Source organism: Sylvia atricapilla, chromosome 7 (genome assembly GCF_009819655.1).
Source record: "Sylvia atricapilla isolate bSylAtr1 chromosome 7, bSylAtr1.pri, whole genome shotgun sequence".
In the NCBI taxonomy this organism is placed as follows: Eukaryota; Metazoa; Chordata; class Aves; order Passeriformes; family Sylviidae; genus Sylvia; species Sylvia atricapilla.
In genome coordinates this window covers 24,040,876-24,060,992 of record NC_089146.1, presented here as the reverse complement: position 1 = coordinate 24,060,992, position 20,117 = coordinate 24,040,876, and the positions used below count along the sequence as shown (strand labels likewise).

Sequence of the window (20,117 nt, the reverse complement as noted above, 5' to 3'; positions counted from 1 at the left end):
AAATGGTGGGTGGTCTGGCTAACAGATGGGTTTGGGGGAGGATATCTTGCTCTGGTGTGTGGAGCATTTCAAGAGGTTGATTGAATGACAATTACCACATGAATTTCAGCTGCTGTCATAGAGCAGCTGGTGTGTTGTTAACTTGATCTTTTCATTTTTTTTTTTGGTTTTGGGGTGGGGGGGGTTGGACTTCTTATGAAGAGGAGGTACTGGAAATGTTTTGTTCATCTGGGTGAGTTGTACTTCACCCTCACCGTGGAGTAAACATTGCTGTAGTGATAGATGTTTACTGCTTAGAAGTCTGTGTTTCACAACCTTAGGTTTCCTGTTGAGTGGGAAAACTAAATTTCCCTGTAAGCAGTGGTCACAGTAGTCTCTGGCTCTGAGCATAGCAGGGAGCTTTCTCAGGAGGTTATGCAAATTTCCACTAAAGATCAGATTTTTGTTTGGTTTTGGGGGGGTATTACTGGGGTTGGTTTGTTTTTCTTTTGTTTGTCTGTTGGATTTTGGGGTTTTTTCCAGTAAGAACTAATAGGGTTTGAGCTTTCTTTGCTGTGTAAAGTAAGTTGCCTTGTAGCCTGAGTTCTGCTCTTGATGTTGCCATTACCAGGGAGGTTGCCATGGGCAGGCAGCTTACCCTTACTGTGCTCCAGAGTGATGTCTAATGGTGGATGGGGTGGGTCCATGTTCTAAGTCGTCATGAGGATGTTCTGTGTAGTGGTTTGGGATCTTGACAAAGAAGATAAGCACCAGAATGCAATTAATTTCTTTCCTCTTCTTCCAGGCATTTCACAGATGGCTTCCATCCTTGAGTCCAGAAAGCACCAATGTCATAGTGAGTGGGAAGGACAACGTAACAGGAAGCTTGATCAATATAATCAGTTTTGATCTCCTCAGCAGGATGGACAAGCAACTTAAGAGCACATTCCAAGTAGTTATTATTGTAAGTGGTACATGAAAATTTTCAAGTTAATTCTATGCTGCAAATGCAGTAACCTTTGTACAGCAAAGAAGGGTGAAGTGGGCCTTATTTAGGACTGAAAGTATCTTGTAATTGTGGCTGTGATCACACCTGTCTTCATGAGTACAAGCATGAGGTTTCTCTGAAACCTTTTGAAATAGCTAGTAGAGTTTAATTCCTTTGTGATTCCTAAGGCTGTGTTTTCAATTTTACTGGTTATGGTGCATCTCTGATTTCAGTGCTTGGTCATGTCCTCTGCTGGAGAGAAAGGTGTTTAATGTGGGGTGTCAATACAGTAGTCTTGGAATTGTATCTTCTTAAGTCTTGGACTTAAGGGTGGTGTTAGTGTTTATCCAGTAAAGCAGATAACCTTTCAACATTAAATATGTAGGTAAAGCATGAAAAAAATCTCTCTTAGCTTGTGTTCCACTGACAATCTGCATTAAGCCCTCTTTGATCAGTTGTATCGTTTCTTTTGTAAATTAGTTCAAATTCCAGTTTTTATCTTTTTGCAGAGCCACAGTAAATCCATTTTTCTGGATTTCAGTTACTAAAAATGCAAAATATCTAGTGTTTCAAGAGAGAGCAAAAGTGTATATGTAGCTTACTCTGAGTATTTGATGTTCTCAGTCTAGTTTCCAGCACACGCATATACACCTGCCCAATGATCATGACAATTGGAACATAATAATCTGTTTCTCAGCATCAGATGGGAATGTGGTAATAGATAGAGTCAGAGACCAAGCTACTCAGGGGGAACAGACCTTTTTCATTTTTGTATTTTTTCTCCTACACACACTCTGACTAAACATTCTGTCAAGGTGGAAATGCAGATTATTAGTTTTGTGGGCTTGAGGCTACTGCCTTAGAGCTTCTCACCAGCCTCAACTGGCAGATGTTCTTTCTGTGTGTTTATATGTTCAAATCTGGACCCTTTGTAGGTTTTTACAGATGAGAGTAGGCTTACTGAGCTTTCCTGCTTTTTCTTGCAGTATTCTTTTGGTGGCTGGGAAAATTAATGTAGCTTATTTGTTATTTGGGAGAGGGAAGGCTGTGCCTGAGAGCCTAGGCAGTTGCATTGTCTTTGCATGCTTTTTTCTCCACACATGGAAAGATGAGATACACCCTTGGAGGGTGCTGATTGCTTTTTGTGCCTTAAGTTCTGCCTTACTATAGCAGTAGAAGTGAAATCCATTTGAGGGTGATGTCTGAAGTAGGAGACTATTACCCACCTGGTGAGCCCTATCAGCAGAACAGTTGGATCTTAATTAGATTTCTTTTTTCCTTATCATTTGCATTTACCCCTTATTAAGGGAACTGGTGCTGTATAGGCCTCCCGTGCTTGCTGCATTTAAAAGTTACATAGGGGCAAATGAGTATCAGTTATGGAAATAATATTCCTCTTTCTCCTTCCCTCTCCAGCCCCCTCTGCTCACTTTTTTTTGGTGTTCATTTATGATTCATGCCTGCAAGGTTTGATTTCTGTTCTGTTTGCTTGCAGCTGCAGGTTTGAGTGCAGGAAGCCTGCTACTCTGCATCCTGTCTTTTTGTTTAGAATTTGATGTGACTGTTCCAATGCCTGAAATATCCTGAATGAAAGGCCTGTAATACTAGATAGCTGAGAACACTGGGAATTTGTTCTGTAACCTGCATTTGGAGTATGGATCTAAACTGACTTTGCTTTCATGATTCTTTTGTTTCAGGATGAATCTCATTTCCTGAAGAACACAAAAACTGCACGCTGCCAAGCTGCCATGCCTCTACTCAAGGTGTGTATGCTGGGTGCCAAAGCTCTGATTGCTAACATCAGGCTCCCAGGGCAGTGTTGCTCCACGTAGCAGGTTTAGGAGCCAGCAGCTGAATTCTTTTTGTCTGCAAGAGGGAATCCAGGTGATAGTGTAGATCCAAGACTGAAATTTGGCTTTACCACTTCTTTCCATACAAATATTAGATGGCAAAACCTAACAAGACAACTTCAGAAGCTCCCTTTATGTAATTGTGGTACTGCCACTGATGAGTTCTGTGGTGACAGGGAAAAGGGAATGTCAGAACATACTGAATGTATTCAAGGAGAGTAGAAAGAGTATAGTGGTGTCAAAATACCTTGTTAAATGAAAATAATCATTATCAGTTACTTCTTGGCACACAAATTGCTGCTGTGTGTCAGAATGGCATTGCCGAAGCCCTTCCCTGGTTTTAGGATTCTAAACTGTTACTGCAGGTGTCCACTGTATTTGTGTGGCCAGGGCTTAGGAACGCTCCTGCTGGTCACATGCACAAAGCTACTGGGAAATGGTAGAATGTGAGATTAGTGGGACAAGTGGCCCACAGAAGGCAGGCATTAGTCAATTACAAGATACCAGGAGAAATGTAAATTCTGATGTTTGCCTGTTGTCCTGAGATCAAAGAATCAAACTCAGCCTGGTAGTATCTAACAGATTAAAGTTGTGGGTAGTTTCTAGGCACTGCAGTTCCTCTTCAGCAATTAATCAGCAGTATGTATAAAGAGAAGATTTGATCTGTGATGGCTTTATAGCAACCAACTTTAATATGCAAGATTCTTAATGGCATGCTGAAGATGGTTGTCCTAGAATAACTTGGTTGTTCTCCTTAAAGGCCTGACTCGTGTCTTCTCTTGGTTTTCAAATCACTTCAGGCTTTTAATGTTTGGAAACTTAAGTAGGAGGTCCAATTCTGTGAGCAGTTTGAAATACAACAATTAGTGTGTATGTCTGAAAATTGTGGAAAATAACAAATTCGCCCTCATTTTGAGCAAAATGCTCAAAAAGCATCCTTTGCTACTTGAAGCTTTGTAAGGATCAGCTTGTCAAAATTATTTGTAGGCTGCAAGATACGATAGTGAAAGATGGTAGCTGTTTTGCAGAGGTTAATTGCCTGTATGCACTTCCTGAGAATTTACAGTTTTATGCTGTCACATCACTGTCTTAAAGAATTGAGAGCTGATGCTTCTGAAACTGAATTTCAGTCTTCTGAAAGCATTAAGAGTTTCATGTTCATATCGTGCATTATCTCACCTGCAATGAGCATTGCAGTACCAGATGTTTTGTGTTAGATGCTCAGGTAAATTCTGGTTGCTGACTAAAATTTCTGAAGTATTTGTTGTAATAGCCATTTTTCTTCTCTCCTTGCTTTCCAACACAGGCATTTTGCTCTAAAACTATCCCCTTTGGCAGCTGTGTCTCCAGCTCCTAATGAGTGATGCTGTGGTCACTACTGGCACAACATACCACATCACACCAATGTTTTTGTATTTGAAAAAACTGCCAAAATATTAGGAGCTTTCATCACTTGAATACTGAATTTAACAACTATACTATGTGATACCTACAGTGGGGCAGAAATGGGAGTATTTTCATTATTTTACATGATATCTTGAAATTACTGAATAAGGGGTGTGCCTAAACATGCTGCTGAGCATGTTCTTATTCTTGCCTTCTGTATGTTAAAATGATTTGAGCAGCAGTAGGGCTCTTAGACCAGAAAAAGGTGCAACTGTAGGCAAGTCCTTGAGAGGTAAACTTCTTCAGTACCTCAGTCCCTATCTTAAGGTCAGTGCAGCTGTGCCTGTGCTGTAACCAGAGGCCCTGGAGCTAACTCATACCTTATTTGTCTACCTTCTAAGCATTGCCACTTCTAACTTTTAGCATAATACTACTTTAAACTATTGGAAATCACCATAGTTGCTGGTATTTCCTGTGAGAATCTCAATGTCCTAAAGCCTAAAAGCTCGAACTGACTTTTAGGGACAGAAAAAAAGAAATCTACTTAAGAAATGCTACAAAGATTTATGAATCCGCAATGACACCTGACAGATCTAAGTTAAAATGTTTTGGAGACAGAAATATTTGTCAGTTCTATCCATACTTAATTACTTTTTATTTTGATAGAATCTGCTCTTTTGACATCTCCATTTGAATAACAAATAAAATATTTCAGTTGTTGCAAGTGTTTTTACAGGACTGCACAGTAATTGGATTAAATTAGTACATTGATAATAAAGATTGCGTACCTTGGATATTAGTTTCTAATTTGTCTTGTTAGATAGCCAAACTGAATCTTTAGCTCATGGTTACAGCATTTAAAGCCTTATTTTAGTTTTCATATCTGATACTGACCTTTTGCCTTTTTCTCCCAAAATCCTATCTTCCAGTTAGCAAACAAATTCAACAAATATAAAACCACAACACAAATAGTACCATACCTCAAATAAGCAAGCCTAAACCATAACACTGGTTTTCAAAATGAAGTGGTGTTTTTAGCCACTCAGTCATAATTCATCTTTTCCTGCTCTCTCGTATATATTGCAGAGCAAGCGTGGTATGGAATTGTCAAGCAAAGCCATGTATTAAACATGTCACCTAAGTCTGCCAGTTGGGAATTTTTAGACTTTTTTTTAATATTAACAAAAGCAAATTTTATGTGCAGCACTCAGTATCTTTTGTGACGTACTTAGCTGCTGACAAAAAACTTTTCTGACAGATTCAGAAAAGTTTTACTTGAGACAGAGGAAGAAATTTTATTATGGCTGGATGTATGCAGTGGCTATGCTCGCTGCCTCATGGCTTGCCCCAGGTTGTCATTAGTTTAGAGTAAATATACAGACATGTTATGCCAAATTTACTGTTAGTGGACAGAACTTTGAGAGGAACTTATAATTGCATGAGCAGTAAGATAGGGTGAAATAGCAGCTGCAAGATATTTAGGCCATATTTCTTATTCCCTTCATATTCCAGTGGCTGTGCAAGTTTGTGGGTGTCCAGACATGTACATGGGGGAGAATGCTCTGTCTGTCTGCGTGAAAGGAGGTGGTAGAGTTTGCACATAGTCTCTCTGCATCCCTGCAGAATCATGCAGAAGGACGGATTGAAAACTGTAGTAGAAAACAGTCCTTTGATGTTTGGTCATGTGGCAAAAATTCTGCTTTCAAAGTCAGCCAGCTTTCACACCAGCAGGTCTGTATGTGCTGGCAGCTGCCTGAGATTTGTCCCCAGCTACAGCACCTCTCACAGTACTCAGGGGCTAGGAGCTGCTGAGTTCAAAGTGGTCTTTGTGTCTTGTTTCCATGCACATCAAAGTGAGAATAGCTTCATACTGTTGGGCTGTGGTTGAGTCACCAAAAGGCCTGGCTAGGCCTGGCATGTCCTTCCCCCTGATTCAAAGCTGTGTCAATTGGTAATAGGACCTACTTGTCATCTTGTTGCTTTCTGTAGTTTCATGTTTGGGACTAAGTTGTCCTAGGCATACTGACAGTACTGGTTGTTCCTTTTACCTCTACTCTGCATCTGCTTCACTCAGAGGCAGAAAGTATCAATAGTATTACACTTCTTGTAAGCATTTTGTTTTTTCCTTCTAAGATGAGACTGGCTGAGAGACATAAACATAGGAGAGGGAGTATACATACTACCAATATCCTTAAACCAGCAAAGCCTCAGGGATGTGGATGGAGAAGAAACAAACAAAACAGAAGCTTTTCACTGATCTGTAGTGGGATCTCTTGGGGACCAGAGTGGAAAGGATTCTACTTGTTTTGACCAGACAAGGTACTGCATGGTCTTTACTGCATGGAATACTGCAAGGCGTGGAAACTAGGGAAGGTCCCAGTGGAAAATGGATGAGTTTTTTTAGAAGCATGACAATAAGTAGTGAAGAATTGAATTGGAAACTGAGAAATAAAAGGTACTACCTAATCAAAAATTCCAGGGGCATTAAATGTTCATATATTCTTTGTGGTTTCTATGAGCATTTGCTCTCCAACACATGGATAATATTACTAATTTGATTGTTCCCATTGAGCTGCAGTTAATAGTCTGATGCACATCCTGATGTTTGCAGGGTTAAAGGTCTTCGGTTTTGTTCTGGGAGTCCAAATACATTATGTGGCTGGAATCTAAGCCTTTTATGATTGTTGCCCTAGAGCAACTTAAAAATAGTGGTGAGAAACAGGTCCATGCTGAAGGTGGAAGGTGAGGAGGGAAGACAAAAATTTTTATTTCTGTCAGGAAATAAACAGCAGCTGTCTTTAGGTGTTACAAATCTGTTTGGATTAGATAAATAATTTATTTCCTTATTGTCACCTGCTGAGAGAAGGAAGTTTATCTTAAAACTGAAGAAGCTGAGAAGCTGTGGGCCCTCAGGGTTTCATCTTCAGAGCTGCTCTTACCTTTTTTTTTTATTTTTCCTTCTTGAAATAGGACGGCAGTTTAATTTGTTTCAGTCATAGCTTATCACTGCTGTTTGACACACTGTTGGTCTACATGTTGGTTAACAATAGGGAAAGTATTTATATTTTTTGGAATAATTACTGTAGGATAAGTCTTACAAAATGCAGAGCCCAGCCTATTGCCCAAGAAGAGAAACAGACTCCTCAAAGCTGCTACTCTTCCCCTTTATCACATCTTCTATTTCATCAGGTGATTATTTTATTATGATCCTTCTCAGATTTTTCATTTTGCAGGATAAGCTATTCTTAAGCTAAGCAGTTTAAAATGACACAGTAAGCAAAAACTGGGGACACGAGTAATTGTACAGCCAGAACCAGCCACATTTATTTTAAAAAGTATGTCAGTGTGATAGCATATGGCAGAGCTCCTGCTGTGAAATTCACTTAACACAGAGACAGTCATTGTATGTTAATGAGGCATTTTGTGTGTTCAGTTTTTTGTCTGTCACATAACCCCTTTGCCTCTCCTACTCCCTTTTGAATCGTTGGTTGCTAGGTCTTGACCTCTAAAGTAAGTGCCATCATTTCGTAAATTATTCTTTGACTTTCAAAAGTGACTTTTGTAAATGTTTTCACAGCTGTGGAATTAATTCTTGCTGGTGTATTGTGTAATGCTACAAAGCCACATTTGTCTTAGGCTACTTAGTAAATGAGAACTGCAGACCAAGTCTCCACCAGTTCCATAAACTTCATGCCTAAATGCAACTGAGCAGCTAATCTTAGTTCATCTGTGTGGAAATATGTATCATTTGATTACAAGATCTGATTTTGCTAGAAAGTCCTTTCTGGCCCCTGCAATCTTATCTTCTGTGGTGTTGTTCCATATTATTGTTACAGACCTTTGAAGAAAGAGGCGACATGCTCACTCTTGACAGCACAGAAGGTTCAGCAGGAAACAAGAATTAAGCAGTGATCAGCAGAGACTTCTCTGCAGGAGCAAATCTTTATTGGCATCTATTCAAAATGAGTTGCCACTAGAAAAAGAAAAGGGAATCAAAGCCATTTCTTTCATCCAGAATTTAAGTCAGCCTTCAACACTTGGAAATTTGTCGTCCTAGGATTTTTTTTTCTTCTGTTCTTTCCTGAGCTCCATCTGTCAGAGGTTTTAAAACTGAAAGGGAGCTTTGGGATAATGAGTTAGACCACCTATGTTCCATGCAATTTCCTGGAATTAGTTTCTGAAGTTCTTCACAGCTCTTGTAGTGTTAGTGTCTTTTGAGGTTTGTTGGTTGATTTTGTTGTTTTTATTTTATTTTATTTTATTACTTTTCAGTTTGATTTAAATGGTTAATTAGAGACATGTCACAGCCCTTGGTAAGAGCTTGCTGTGGTTGAATACCTTGTCTTTTCAGAAATAAGTTACACACAGAAAAGCAGCAGCTGAACAAGTTTAGATTTCAAATAGCTTGTAACTTCATGATCCTCTTTTGACACCTATTTACGGACTGGGGAAGGAGCCTGAATAATTGTTTTGACTACTGGGGAATTAGTGTTCCAACTTCATCTTGTGCAGCTCCCAGGGAACACTCTGAGAAGTGAGAGCCTTGAGAACGGCATAAACCCTTTCAACACAGTTGGGTTTATGTTGCATTTATTATGTCCCTGGTCTGTTTTGAGTGTGTTCTTGCTTTAGCTTGATCCAGAGTTTTCTTACATGAGATGTCTGTCATTCCATGCCTTCACGCTTCCCTTTTTCTAGCAGTTACCTTCTGTTGGTTGGTAAGGAACAAGTTTAATTTGGAGGTTTCTTGCACTTGTGGGACTTGCTTGTCTTGCTTTTCCACAGATTTCTCAGGGTATTGTCAGTTTCCTCCTCAAAGGTTTCTGCTAGGTATCAGGTACTGTATAGGTTCTGTTCAGTTGTCCTCTAGTGTTACCTTTTAAAAATGACCTAATTTCTGCTTGATCACTGTTTTGTCATGGGATCTGATATCCCTGGTCCCTGTGACACCTTCCTCTTCTGAGTAGCATCAGCACCTGTCTTGTCTAAACTCTCACCTTCTGACATGCTCAAATGTTTGACCTCTTCTCTTACTTAATTCAGTGACTATTCTGCTTTTTTTAATGTTCATGGGAATTGTCTGATCCTGGTGGTGATCACATTTCCCTCTGGTCGGTTTAATAGGGATTATTGGAGAAGGCAAGTCCCACCTTGATCACAGCCTATATATAAATAGCTGATAGAGTCTTGAAATTAATTTCCGGAACTCTTTTTCCACCAGATTTGGCTGGTAAGTGGATGAAACAGCTGAATAGATCTGGGTGACTTGTTGATCTCAGTGAAATGATAAAAGAATTTCATTTTCTTTTTCATTTAAATGTGAATGAGCTGTTGGTACAGATGTCACTCAACAATCTCTTTGTTATTCTAATGAGCCTGCATTAAACCGTGTAGGAAATTGCAAGGCACGTGTAATTTAACTACAGTATGTGAATTTACAGCAGTAGAAATTCATAGCTTATATCCAATAATAGAATTAGATAATAGTGGCGGTATGAAGGTAGAAGTGTATCTTGGAGACTTTAATGTCTATGGTGTAATTTTTTCCTCTACTTCTTGGGAGCACCTATTTTAGATCCAGGCTTTCTGTCCCCTTCTCGTCTCCCCTACAACAAATTTTACAATCTTCTTACATGATTTGTATTTATTCTCTCATGTTCTAGCATCCAGCCAGCTGTGCCTGCACTCATCATTGGCTATCAGATCTTCTTCTGGCCCTTCTTCAGAGAGCTTCATTTTTTTCCTCCTTGCTAGTATAATTTTAAAAAAAATGAACAAAAAAGTAAGAAAAAAATCCTTCTTCTTTGTATCTCTTCTGCTTTGAGAAAGACAGTCTGCTTGTGGCTTGTTGTGGCAGGTTTCTTATGAAAGAATTTATTTTTGGAGGTGGGGATGTACCTGTGAGGGTGTGTCATTTTCCTGTGATAGCTGACACCAAATGAAAAGTTGAGCCAGCCATAAGATATTAATGTGTCTAGTGGGTAAATGGTGATTCAGAAACTATTGTAGTAAAAATGGATGTACCCTTCTCTTAGAGCACGTGGATGGCTATTAAGAAACCGTGTGGCTTTTCCTACTCCCTGGAAGTTTGAAGCATTGTCCTTGAACATCTTCAGGCAGTGATAGCTGAAAGTACCTGTGAAAGTGAAGCACTCTTCCATTTAGGGTACTTGAACAGGGGGTTCTGGGATTTTCTTTCAGGACTGGGGTGACTTCTCAAGGTCTGCTCTGTGGTGAGCTGTATGATAATGATGCCCTGCTTGGTTTTCCCAGGCTGCCAAGAGAGTGATCCTGCTTTCGGGAACACCAGCCATGTCACGGCCGGCGGAGCTCTACACGCAGATCGCCGCTGTGCAGCCAACCTTCTTCCCCCAGTTCCACTCCTTTGGCCTGCGCTACTGTGATGCCAGGAAGGTACTGCTGGGGGAAAGTCACTAACTGGGACCCTGCAAACAGCAATGTATTTTTTTTTTTCAAAACGTGGAGGCTTTTTATTTTCTTCTTTTTGCATGATTTTTTTGACAAAGTTTCTCTGCAGAGTAACATTCTGAAAGTTCTTAAGCTGAGGAGGTCTAAGTGCTGCAGTGAGACATGAAGGCAGTAGTGTTTCTTGCCTTGAAAGCCATGGAAATAAAAATGGGGAAAAAATCCCCAATAAAATGTGGCCATAACTGGTGAAAGGAGCTTATTCCTAACAGATCTTGCCCCTTGAGTTTTTTAAAGGGGCAGAGTAACTAAGGGACCTTTAAGCAGCTGCAGATATTTGGGCTAATTGATTAAAAAAAAAAATAAAACAACAAACAAACTAATTTCTAGTCTTAGTCACTGATCCATTCAATTTAAAACTAAAGTCTGACTAGTTTCTGTTTCAAGATTTTATGACAGAAAATTGTAAATAAAAGTTTATAATTTTTTATTAATTCAACCTCCCAGTATCTGTACTTTTAAAAATGCAGCAAGTGATATGTCACCTGTTATTTACAAGATATCCCAAGACTGGTTCCCAAAATACATGCTGTGAATTCATTTTGCAAACTGGCTGATGTTGGCAAATATTAAGTAGTTTCTATCTGAGCACATGCTCTGAATTTGTGAGAGTTTGGCAGCTCCTGCTAGCACTGTAATAAGTTTACTGACTCATGTAAGATGCTGTAACACTTTGGTAAGAAAATCACAGTTGGAAGCATGTGTTCTGGAATGTTATGGATCAAAGCCAGATGTATATTTTGGTAAAATAAATTCCCCTCTCCCCTCCCCCACCCCCAATACATTCTAACTAAATGCATTTAGAATGCTAACCTTAGGGCTAGTGTGATTTTTATTTTTTTTTTTGTCTCATGCATTCTAGGAGAGGATGGAGGATGCAGCGAATACTTAGGGGCTTCTTTCTCTTTTACTTCCATTTATGTGTTGTAGCAGTTTTCTCTTGGGGAAGACAAAATCAGTACAGATTTTTAAGGTCAAATCTATTTTATCAATTAATGTAGCCGATCAAGGTGCTGAGACTCCTCACATCTCCATTGTATGCATTTCAGGAGGGAATATGTAGTGGCTTATTTTGGATTGTTATTCCAAGACCAGAGATTGTATTTTTGGACATTGCCAATATTATTTAGAACTAGAGCTATCAGAAAGATTTCATCTCTCTCCCCACCTTGATTTTTGGTATTCCTGTAGCTGTAGTCTGTATATTTACTTGTGAAATTGAAGCAGAAAGGTTTCTTTTTTCCCCTTGCTTCAGCATTAAAACCGTATTGGTCTCTTCTCTGAAAGACAGTTGTTTGAAAGGTGCTTCTTTAGAGGAATGTACCAATTTTGATGCCACTGTTGTTCTTTCTCAGAGAACAAAAGATTGGCTGTGGGGCTGCTGGTAGAAGAAGGTATGAGCTGAGCTTAGTTGAACAGGTGTATGTTGCCTGCACACAGGATCTTGGAGGATAGGCCAGGTTCAGAGGGGAGTGCTTCAAGGAGGAGTAAATGAATGGCTCCGTACAGAGGAGCTTCAAAGTGATGATGCTTTGAAGAAACAATGTTTGGAATGATGTCTTCTGGGCCACAGTTTATTTCTGGTTTGCTTGAGTCTGAGCCAAACACGGTAATGGCAGAAATAGAGTATGTCAGGAAGCAGAGCAGGAGTCAGGTCACAGTGGAGAACAGGCAGTTCTGACCTGGCATGTCAGACAAGTGTAACAGCTCTGTGAAGGCATCTGGGTTAAGGATGTTTGTCCTCATGCTGTTAGAGAATATTTTTGTGTGTCTCTCTGCTTAAAGCTGAGATAAATGTGCATGCACAGAACTGCAGTGAGTTCTTTTGGCTTGCTCAAAGCTGCAGGTGGAGAGCAGCAACACCTTCCTGTGTGAGAGGGAATATCAGGGCACAGGGCTGAAGTAGGTATCCCTGTCACCTTTCTGCATAGTCGTCTTCCCTGCACCTCCCTGAGCTCTTGTAGATAAGAAGAAGGGAAGCTTGTAAGTAACCTTTTCATGTTGAGTGGATTAGTTTATACACTTCTACCTTTTTGCCATTTTTGTCAAGTCTCCTGCTGATGGTTAAGTTCTTGCCTTGTCCAGATTCCCTGGAAATTTATTTTGATTTTGGACTGTATGCAGAGCAGTCTCTTAGAGGTATGACACTGATAACTGCTTTGATCTTTACCAGATGCCATGGGGTTGGGACTACTCTGGGTCATCCAACTTAATTGAACTGAAAATTTTGCTGGAAGAGTCCATCATGATCCGACGCCTGAAATCAGATGTGCTTTCCCAGCTTCCAGCAAAGCAACGCAAAATGGTTGTGGTGGCTCCTGAGGGCATTAGTGCAAAGACCAAAGCTGCATTGGCAGCTGAAGCAAAGAAGATGGCCAAAGCATATGAAAGTGTAAGTCAGAAACTTACTTTTGCAATGAGCCATCACTATTTCACGTAGCTTTATTTTAAAAAACCTTTTTTTTTTTGTGAAAAAGCAGTACCCTGAGTTCCAAGGGTCAGAGCCACACCTTATGTGAAGGCACAGTTTTAAATGAATGTACAGCACAATCAAAACTGGCTCAGTTTGATTTGCTTTTGATCTAAGTGGTCTACTTCGTCCCTTTGTGTGAAATACCATTTCCTCTCCTTTTTTCTCTCTTGTTGGTAATTTCTAACTGTCTTTCATCTCTTCTGCATCTCTACTTACTCTCCTGTCTAGCCTTGTAACCTCATTCAGCCTACAAAAACAGCCTTGTTTGAGTTGTGTTGTGAACAGAGCAGTAGCCAAAAATGTGAAGGGTTTATTTTTGCTTTTCTTGATTGTTTTCCTTGTATGGGTGGAAAATGCATGTTCTACACTCCTAAGTTGCTAATACAGTCCTGTAAGAATTTAGGAGTTTTTCCTTGCCATTTTAGTTGGGACACGCTTTCTCAACTAAAACTGCACTTGTGATACACTTGTCATCCAACTGGTAGGAGTTGAGTGGGAGGTAGGAAGGGAGGTGTGAGTATCTCCAGTCCCTAATGGTGAGTAGGAGACTTCCCCTCCAGGCCTCTATTGTTGTGCTTTTTTAGGCTGATTTTTTTTCCTAGCAAAGTGTTTACTGGCAGCAGCAGAAACACCAGATCTGTAAGCAAGAAAGAGAAAAGGCATTTTTGAGACTCAAATTTGTTTATCTCTTACTTCTACAGAAACAACAGCAGAAGGAAGCTCTTCTTGTCTTCTTCAACAAAACAGCAGAAGCTAAAATCCGCTCAGTCGTGTAAGCTCCATGTCACTGCTTCATTCTTGCCCAGTAAAATGTGCTTTTCTGCTAAGAACAGGGAGACAGTGCCTTAGAGATAACAGTGCAGGGACATGAAGCATAGCCTCAAGTCAGCCTAGAAAAACTTGATTGTAATTACAATGCACTAAACATTTTCTTCTCTTGGGGTTCTTTGGCTGAGTAAGTATTCTGATTTCATTCCAGATACAAATCTAAACTGTCATTTGAACCATTTAAAATGACTTTGTGTTTGGGACTTGGATCAAATTCCCTGGTCTGGACCCTTTTTCAGTTTAAGGAGAAGGGGAATAATGAAATTAAAAGCATCAACAGAATTTGAGAAAACAAATGCTGCAGTTCTGCTGCAGTAGGAATCCTGAACCAAAAAGCTTATGAGGTGGGCTGAGCTTTAGTTGCTTTAGGAATCTCACAGCTCCTATTGAAGTTCTTGGCTCTTCCACAGGGCTCACATGGGACCTCAGTCGTAGAAGTTTTGTATCACAGGTGTGCTTTTAACTCTCTCTTCCCTGGAAGTAATTTCTTTCTGTGCCCTTTCATCCTTAGCCGTTTTGCTGGGACTGCAATGGAGTTGCTTTAGGTCATAGCATAACTTTCTAATAAGTAGTATGGTAATAATATGAAAATGGTTTACTTTCCACAGCTCTCTGAATGTAAGGACCAACTGATGTGCACTGTGGGGTTTGACAGTTGCACACCTTGCTGCAAAATTTTTTTGGCACAGAACTCACCTTCATAGTCCCAGCATTTATTTCTCTAGAAGAGTTTCTTCCTTTTATGTTAGTGAACAGTTAGAAGACTTTCTTCTTTTTATTTCAGTTCCAAGTGTGAACTAAATATAAGACCATGAAGGGCCATTTATTTGACTTTCCTGTAGGAAGTAGTCCATTTTTTCCTGGGATTTCATAGTATTTAAAATATCAGTTACTACAAGTTGCTAAGGTACAGTAGCATCTAACCAATGGCACTGTCCTATCATCAGCACTTCCCGTGTCTTACCCTTAATGACATATCTTCCATTGCTTCCATTGAAATGACTTGCCATTTGTTAAATGTGGGAATGAGATATAAAATAATTATGATTTTGGTTGGCATCTGCTTACTATTCTGAATGTTTGCTTTGATACTTGTTTTAAAATAGAGCAGTCCCAGATTTATTTGTTAAATAATACTGTCATGTAATGGGGGTCTGAATGTCATGAACCCTGCAAACTGCTGAGAATCCTTCTTGGTCCTTTTGTAACAGTTGCTGCTGACCTAAGATGTGTGGACTTTAGCAAAGGTCTTGGTATTCCTGATCTTCTCAACAACTTCGCTGTTCCAGCAAAAAAAAAAAAAAATGACATCGTCTGCATGGGCTTATAGGTGTTCCTCAGGCTCCAGTTAACATGACTGTAATACAGGTTACTTCACAGAAATGGGTTCTGTAGCTGTGCTCCTTAGTCCATAGGAAAAGCTAGATGTTTTCATTCAAGTCATTTAAAGGAGTCTTGTTGCCTCTCATTTGCCATATGCATGTGGATAACCCCTAGAAACAGCTGGCAAATTTAGATACTTAAGCTGGGGTAAATTGTCAGTGGGAACCCTTGCAAGAAAAGGTATTTTTTTCTAATCAGTGTGTTTAGAGGTGTTTTCTTCTGATATAAAACCAATCCCAAGTAAACCAGGAAGTTTAGCTGCATACACTGCATTTTAGTGTACTGTGATTGTGCAGAAGTCAGAAATACAGATAGGTGAGTGAGATTGTAATTAAGTATAGATGGCCTTCACTCAACTAGCCTGGGATGTCATATTCCAAGTAGGATATAATCAACTGATTTTCTTTGACACCCAGCTATAATGTAAGCAGCTGTGTGCCTGTGGTGAAGAAAAAAAATGAGGGAATTTTCCTTTCTGTATTTTAATTTATAGAAGACTTGACTTGCTACTTGCACGTTACTGCAGCTTTTTATGCTAGCCTGTTTCCTTGTGTTTGTGTATAGATGGGCAGTATCTTCAGAATTTGTTGTGAGCAAAGTCTGTTTCCTCAGCACGTAATTTTATAGTGTTCCGATGTTTTTCCTTTTTCATGTAGAGAATACATCTTGGAGTTACTGGAAAGTGGGAATAATAAATTCCTGGTGTTTGCTCATCACAAGATAATGCTGGATGCAGTAGTTACAGAGCTGAAGAAGAAAGTAAGTGACTGACTGATTTGTCTTAACTTCATCACTGTTCCAGCATCAAAGCTGTTGAACAGCCCTCTGGATTTATGGCTGGTCAGATAGTTTAGGACACTTGGTGACAGAGATGATTTCTACTTGCTGTGCTTCTGAGTGTGCCCTTCACCAAAGGAGCTGAGCTGTCAGGGTGAATGCCTCACAGCATCCACTTTGTATTAGCTGAATGGCTTTTATTGTATTTAATGTTCTTTAATTCCACTGTCTGCCCTGGAGCTCATGAATTCTTGGAGGAATGTTACCCTGTGTGGCCACTGTTCTCATTCTTCCTCAGGGAGAATGAGACTACCCAAGCCCACCATCCCTGCCTGCCTTTACCTCTGTGGTGCTCTTATATTTTTGAACAAAGATACTACAGAGAGACTTGACAGACCTGCCAATCATTTCTCTTGACTTCTCTTGTTTGTCCTAACTTTTCATGTGAAATTTCTATGGATGCTCCTAAAGCATGCTGCGTCATGCTGGGGCAGTGTGAAGAATGGTTTAAGATAACATTCTGGACTATAACCCACAGTGGCACTGGTGACTTTGCTCAGCGGCAGCACTGGACATGGAATCCACTTAAAACATGGAAGGAGTATACAAGAAAGAGGAGATCAGGTCTCTAAACAGCATCTTCTGCCTTTTCACAGCACATTGAGCACATTCGCATTGATGGCTCTACATCTTCAGCTGAGCGGCAGTCTCTGTGCCAGAAGTTCCAGTTATCAGAAAAGCAGACTGTGGGCGTCCTTTCCCTCACTGCTGCAAACATGGGCCTGACACTGTCTGCTGCAGATCTGGTGGTGTTTGCAGAGCTCTTCTGGAACCCAGGGGTAAGTGTTCTGGAGGGAACAGGGGTTGGATGTTCCCTGGAGAGCAGAAATGTTGCTGATAAGAGATGTAATGGGCAAGCAACTTTTTCTAGGGTTTGTCTCTTTCTGATGTCTGCTGGCTCTGCAACCACGGGTGCCTGGGCTTGAACCTGTGAGGCTGGTTTACACAGCTTGCTGGCAGGGGAAGGTGGCACAAAAGGGAAACACACTTCTGTCTTAATTTTACAGAGCTCTTAAGGGTTTGCCCAGCCAAGACCTGAAAGGATCCATCGTCAGTGCTGACTCTCTACTTTGGAAAACTGTTAGTGCCTTTTGGGAACCTGGTGTACCAGATTACTTCTTCGCTTACTCTGTTTGGGAATACAGGTCTAAACAGGATCCAGATAAGAAGAGTTTTAAGCAGAAGAAATGAGATCTTCTGTTCTGTGGTGCTTACACTGTTGCTCAGATATTGCAGTTTTCACTTTCCATTTGTCATGTTTTTACATTAAGATTTTGATCCAAGCAGAAGATCGGGCACACCGAATTGGACAGACCAGCTCTGTTAATGTTCACTACCTGGTGGCTAAAGGCACAGCAGATGACTACTTATGGTAAGAAGTGAGAATGACACTGTGGTTCTCCTGACAGGTGTTTCCACTGTTTGTCACATCTGTGGTGTGAGGGGTTATTGCTAGTGCTGATTTCCACGGCCTGTGAGGGGAGGATCAATACGTGCCAGGGCTGCTGCAAGCTGGTGACATGGCTGCAGTGGACGTGACTGAGTGGCTGACAGGAGCAATTAAAGTAGTTACCTGACAAAGAAAGGGCTCTTAGAAATTCTGAGAGAGCTGATGTATCTAAAACCTTCACAGTCTCCATGTAAGGAGGAGGAATTAGATAACAGCTCAGAACATTCCTGTGCTAGGGTACTGTAAGTGCTGGGACTTTCAAACAAAGTCAGCAGACACTGGAGATGGTTCAGTTTATTGTAGATCAGTTCAGAGGAGCAATCTAGGCTGCTGTGTGCTTGGACAAGGAGCTGTGGAGGACTGCATTGTTGCCTTCCTCTTGCTATTTAGTGAGTCCTTCAGATAGTTTAGCACCTTCAAAAGGTGCTATTGACCCACCTCCGGATAGTTGTGGTATGAGGCTTTTTGGCTGCAGTGAGAGTGGACCTTAGTCCTTGGGGCTGGGGAATCTAACATCTGGGGGTGGGCAGGATCTGAGTAATCTTCAGTGCTGCAAGGGAGCTGACCTGCAAATGATGAAAAGAAATTAGCCACCAGCTGCTTCATTTAAAGTCCAAAATTGCATCTTTATTACCTTGTTTAAAGGAATGAATGAACTAAGTGAACTTGTGCAGTTCCCAGAATATCATGATGGCAAGTAATTATAACCCTACAATGCAAGGATTTGGAAACTAACGTATCACCCAAATCTCATGGAAAGTTAATGACAGTAATTCTGCCTTTATTTGTGAAATGCTGTCTGTGCAGTCATTAGTGGTTAATGGGGAAGAAATATGGCTCTCGAAAGGACAGTGGCATCTTTTTAAAGACAAGAAAAAGAACAAGAGGATGAGGCTATTTGGTAAATGCATTAACTGTGCCATGGCCTTGGCATCTTTCAGTATCCAGTGTGCAGGTGTGGCTGGGACCTCTCAGCCTTTTGGGCCAGTGATGGATTCTTCCTCCTGCTGTACATTGGGAGTTATCCTTGAAATGCTGAGGCATCTGTTGTTGGGGTTTACTATTGCTTGCCTTGGAGACTGAGCACAGAGGCTACTAGGAGGCCCTTTCAGCAGCATATTCTTGATTTGACTTCATAACATTGGTGTTGCCTCAGTAGTCAGCTAGTTTCTCCATTGGATGTATGTGTTCTCCAAATATTTATAGCCCAGAATCCTCTAATTGTTACCACTTTAATTGATTGGTATCTCAAGACGGCATACAGTGATTATAACCAAGAGCAGGACAAATTAAGAAACCAACAAAACTTGGTAGAAAAGCCATCTTATCCTTTTTAAATCTACACATAGTAAATGAAGAAGTGTCCTTGGTTTTTTTTCCTTTTAGTAATATCCATTTATCACTCATAGGCCAATGATTCAGGAGAAGATCAGAGTGCTGGGTGAAGCTGGTCTTTCAGAAACAAATTTCTCCGAAACAGCTGAGTCCACTAATTACTGTCCTAAGGTAATTGACCTGAAAGAATATTGGTGGTCCCTGGGAGAGGCTGGATGGGCTTTGGCTTGTGTATATCTAGGTGGTCACAGGTGACTTCACACTTGTTCTGCCCTTAATGCTGCAGACCAGGTGGTTCAGCTCCTCCCAGGATCAATGCCTTGGCACAATGCCTCTCCACAGAAGTTCAAACTTACTGCTTGCAAGGAGACCTGTTAGCATCCATATTATTTATATGTATTTGAGTATATATGTATGAGATACATATGTGTATGTATTATGTATGGTATGATCTGTACACACATGTGCACTATGTTGGGGGAGTGTCCTCTGATTTTGCTCACTATGTTTTACATGGAAATGTGAATGTAGATGCTGTTCTGTTTCCTCAGCCAGATCCACAGCAGAAGACAATCTATGACCTTTTCCAGAAGACCTTCTCTGAGAGCAGAGATGATGCTGATGATGTTTTGTTTTTGGAGGCAGCTGATGCTGGCTGTGAGTCTGACTCTGTCAGTGCCTTGCAAGACAGAGAAGCAGAAACATGTTCAGTGAGTCCCAAAAAAAGGCGGCGTATTGAGGAAGAGTAAATGGTGACAGCTAAAGAAATGGCAGCTAAGAGATTTTCTTATTTAAAAAGAAAGACCAAAAACAATCATGTATTATTTTTTTAGTTTTTGAAAATAAAAGACTTGAAGATTTCTTTATCTCTGGCATGTTCCATCTCAAAGGATGAGAAGGCAGTCTGACAGTGGGACAGATGTGCAGCACACACCTGGCAGCCTATGGGGTTTGCAAACCTGGTTTTGCTGATGACTGAATGGACATGGGCAAGTGTCATTCCGCTGTGTTACAGCATATCGGCTTCCACAGTTGTTTTGCTTAAAAAGCAGATAATGGTTGTCTCTCCCCAGGGCAGAACTCATGAGAAAATCAACTCAGCAGCAGTTGCAGAATGCTTTT

The 20,117-nt window shown here is 40.5% G+C and overlaps 1 protein-coding gene across 3 annotated transcripts in view; it reads left to right on the top strand.

The window, feature by feature from the left end:
- The window catches only part of SMARCAL1 (SWI/SNF related, matrix associated, actin dependent regulator of chromatin, subfamily a like 1), a 32,093-nt gene extending 12,232 nt beyond the window's left edge, over window positions 1-19,861 (top strand). For 2 of the 3 annotated variants that reach the window (XM_066323006.1, XM_066323007.1), the window contains exons 8-17: window positions 785-943; window positions 2,665-2,730; window positions 10,477-10,617; window positions 12,863-13,081; window positions 13,864-13,934; window positions 16,030-16,132; window positions 16,807-16,989; window positions 17,482-17,582; window positions 19,070-19,166; window positions 19,547-19,861. In XM_066323006.1, the coding sequence (XP_066179103.1) occupies window positions 785-943; window positions 2,665-2,730; window positions 10,477-10,617; window positions 12,863-13,081; window positions 13,864-13,934; window positions 16,030-16,132; window positions 16,807-16,989; window positions 17,482-17,582; window positions 19,070-19,166; window positions 19,547-19,744 (1,338 nt within the window). In that variant the 3' untranslated portion in view covers window positions 19,745-19,861. The remainder of the gene's footprint in view (window positions 1-784; window positions 944-2,664; window positions 2,731-10,476; window positions 10,618-12,862; window positions 13,082-13,863; window positions 13,935-16,029; window positions 16,133-16,806; window positions 16,990-17,481; window positions 17,583-19,069; window positions 19,167-19,546) is intronic. The other variant, XM_066323008.1, reaches the window with a different exon arrangement.
- The last annotated feature ends 256 nt before the right edge of the window (window positions 19,862-20,117 follow it).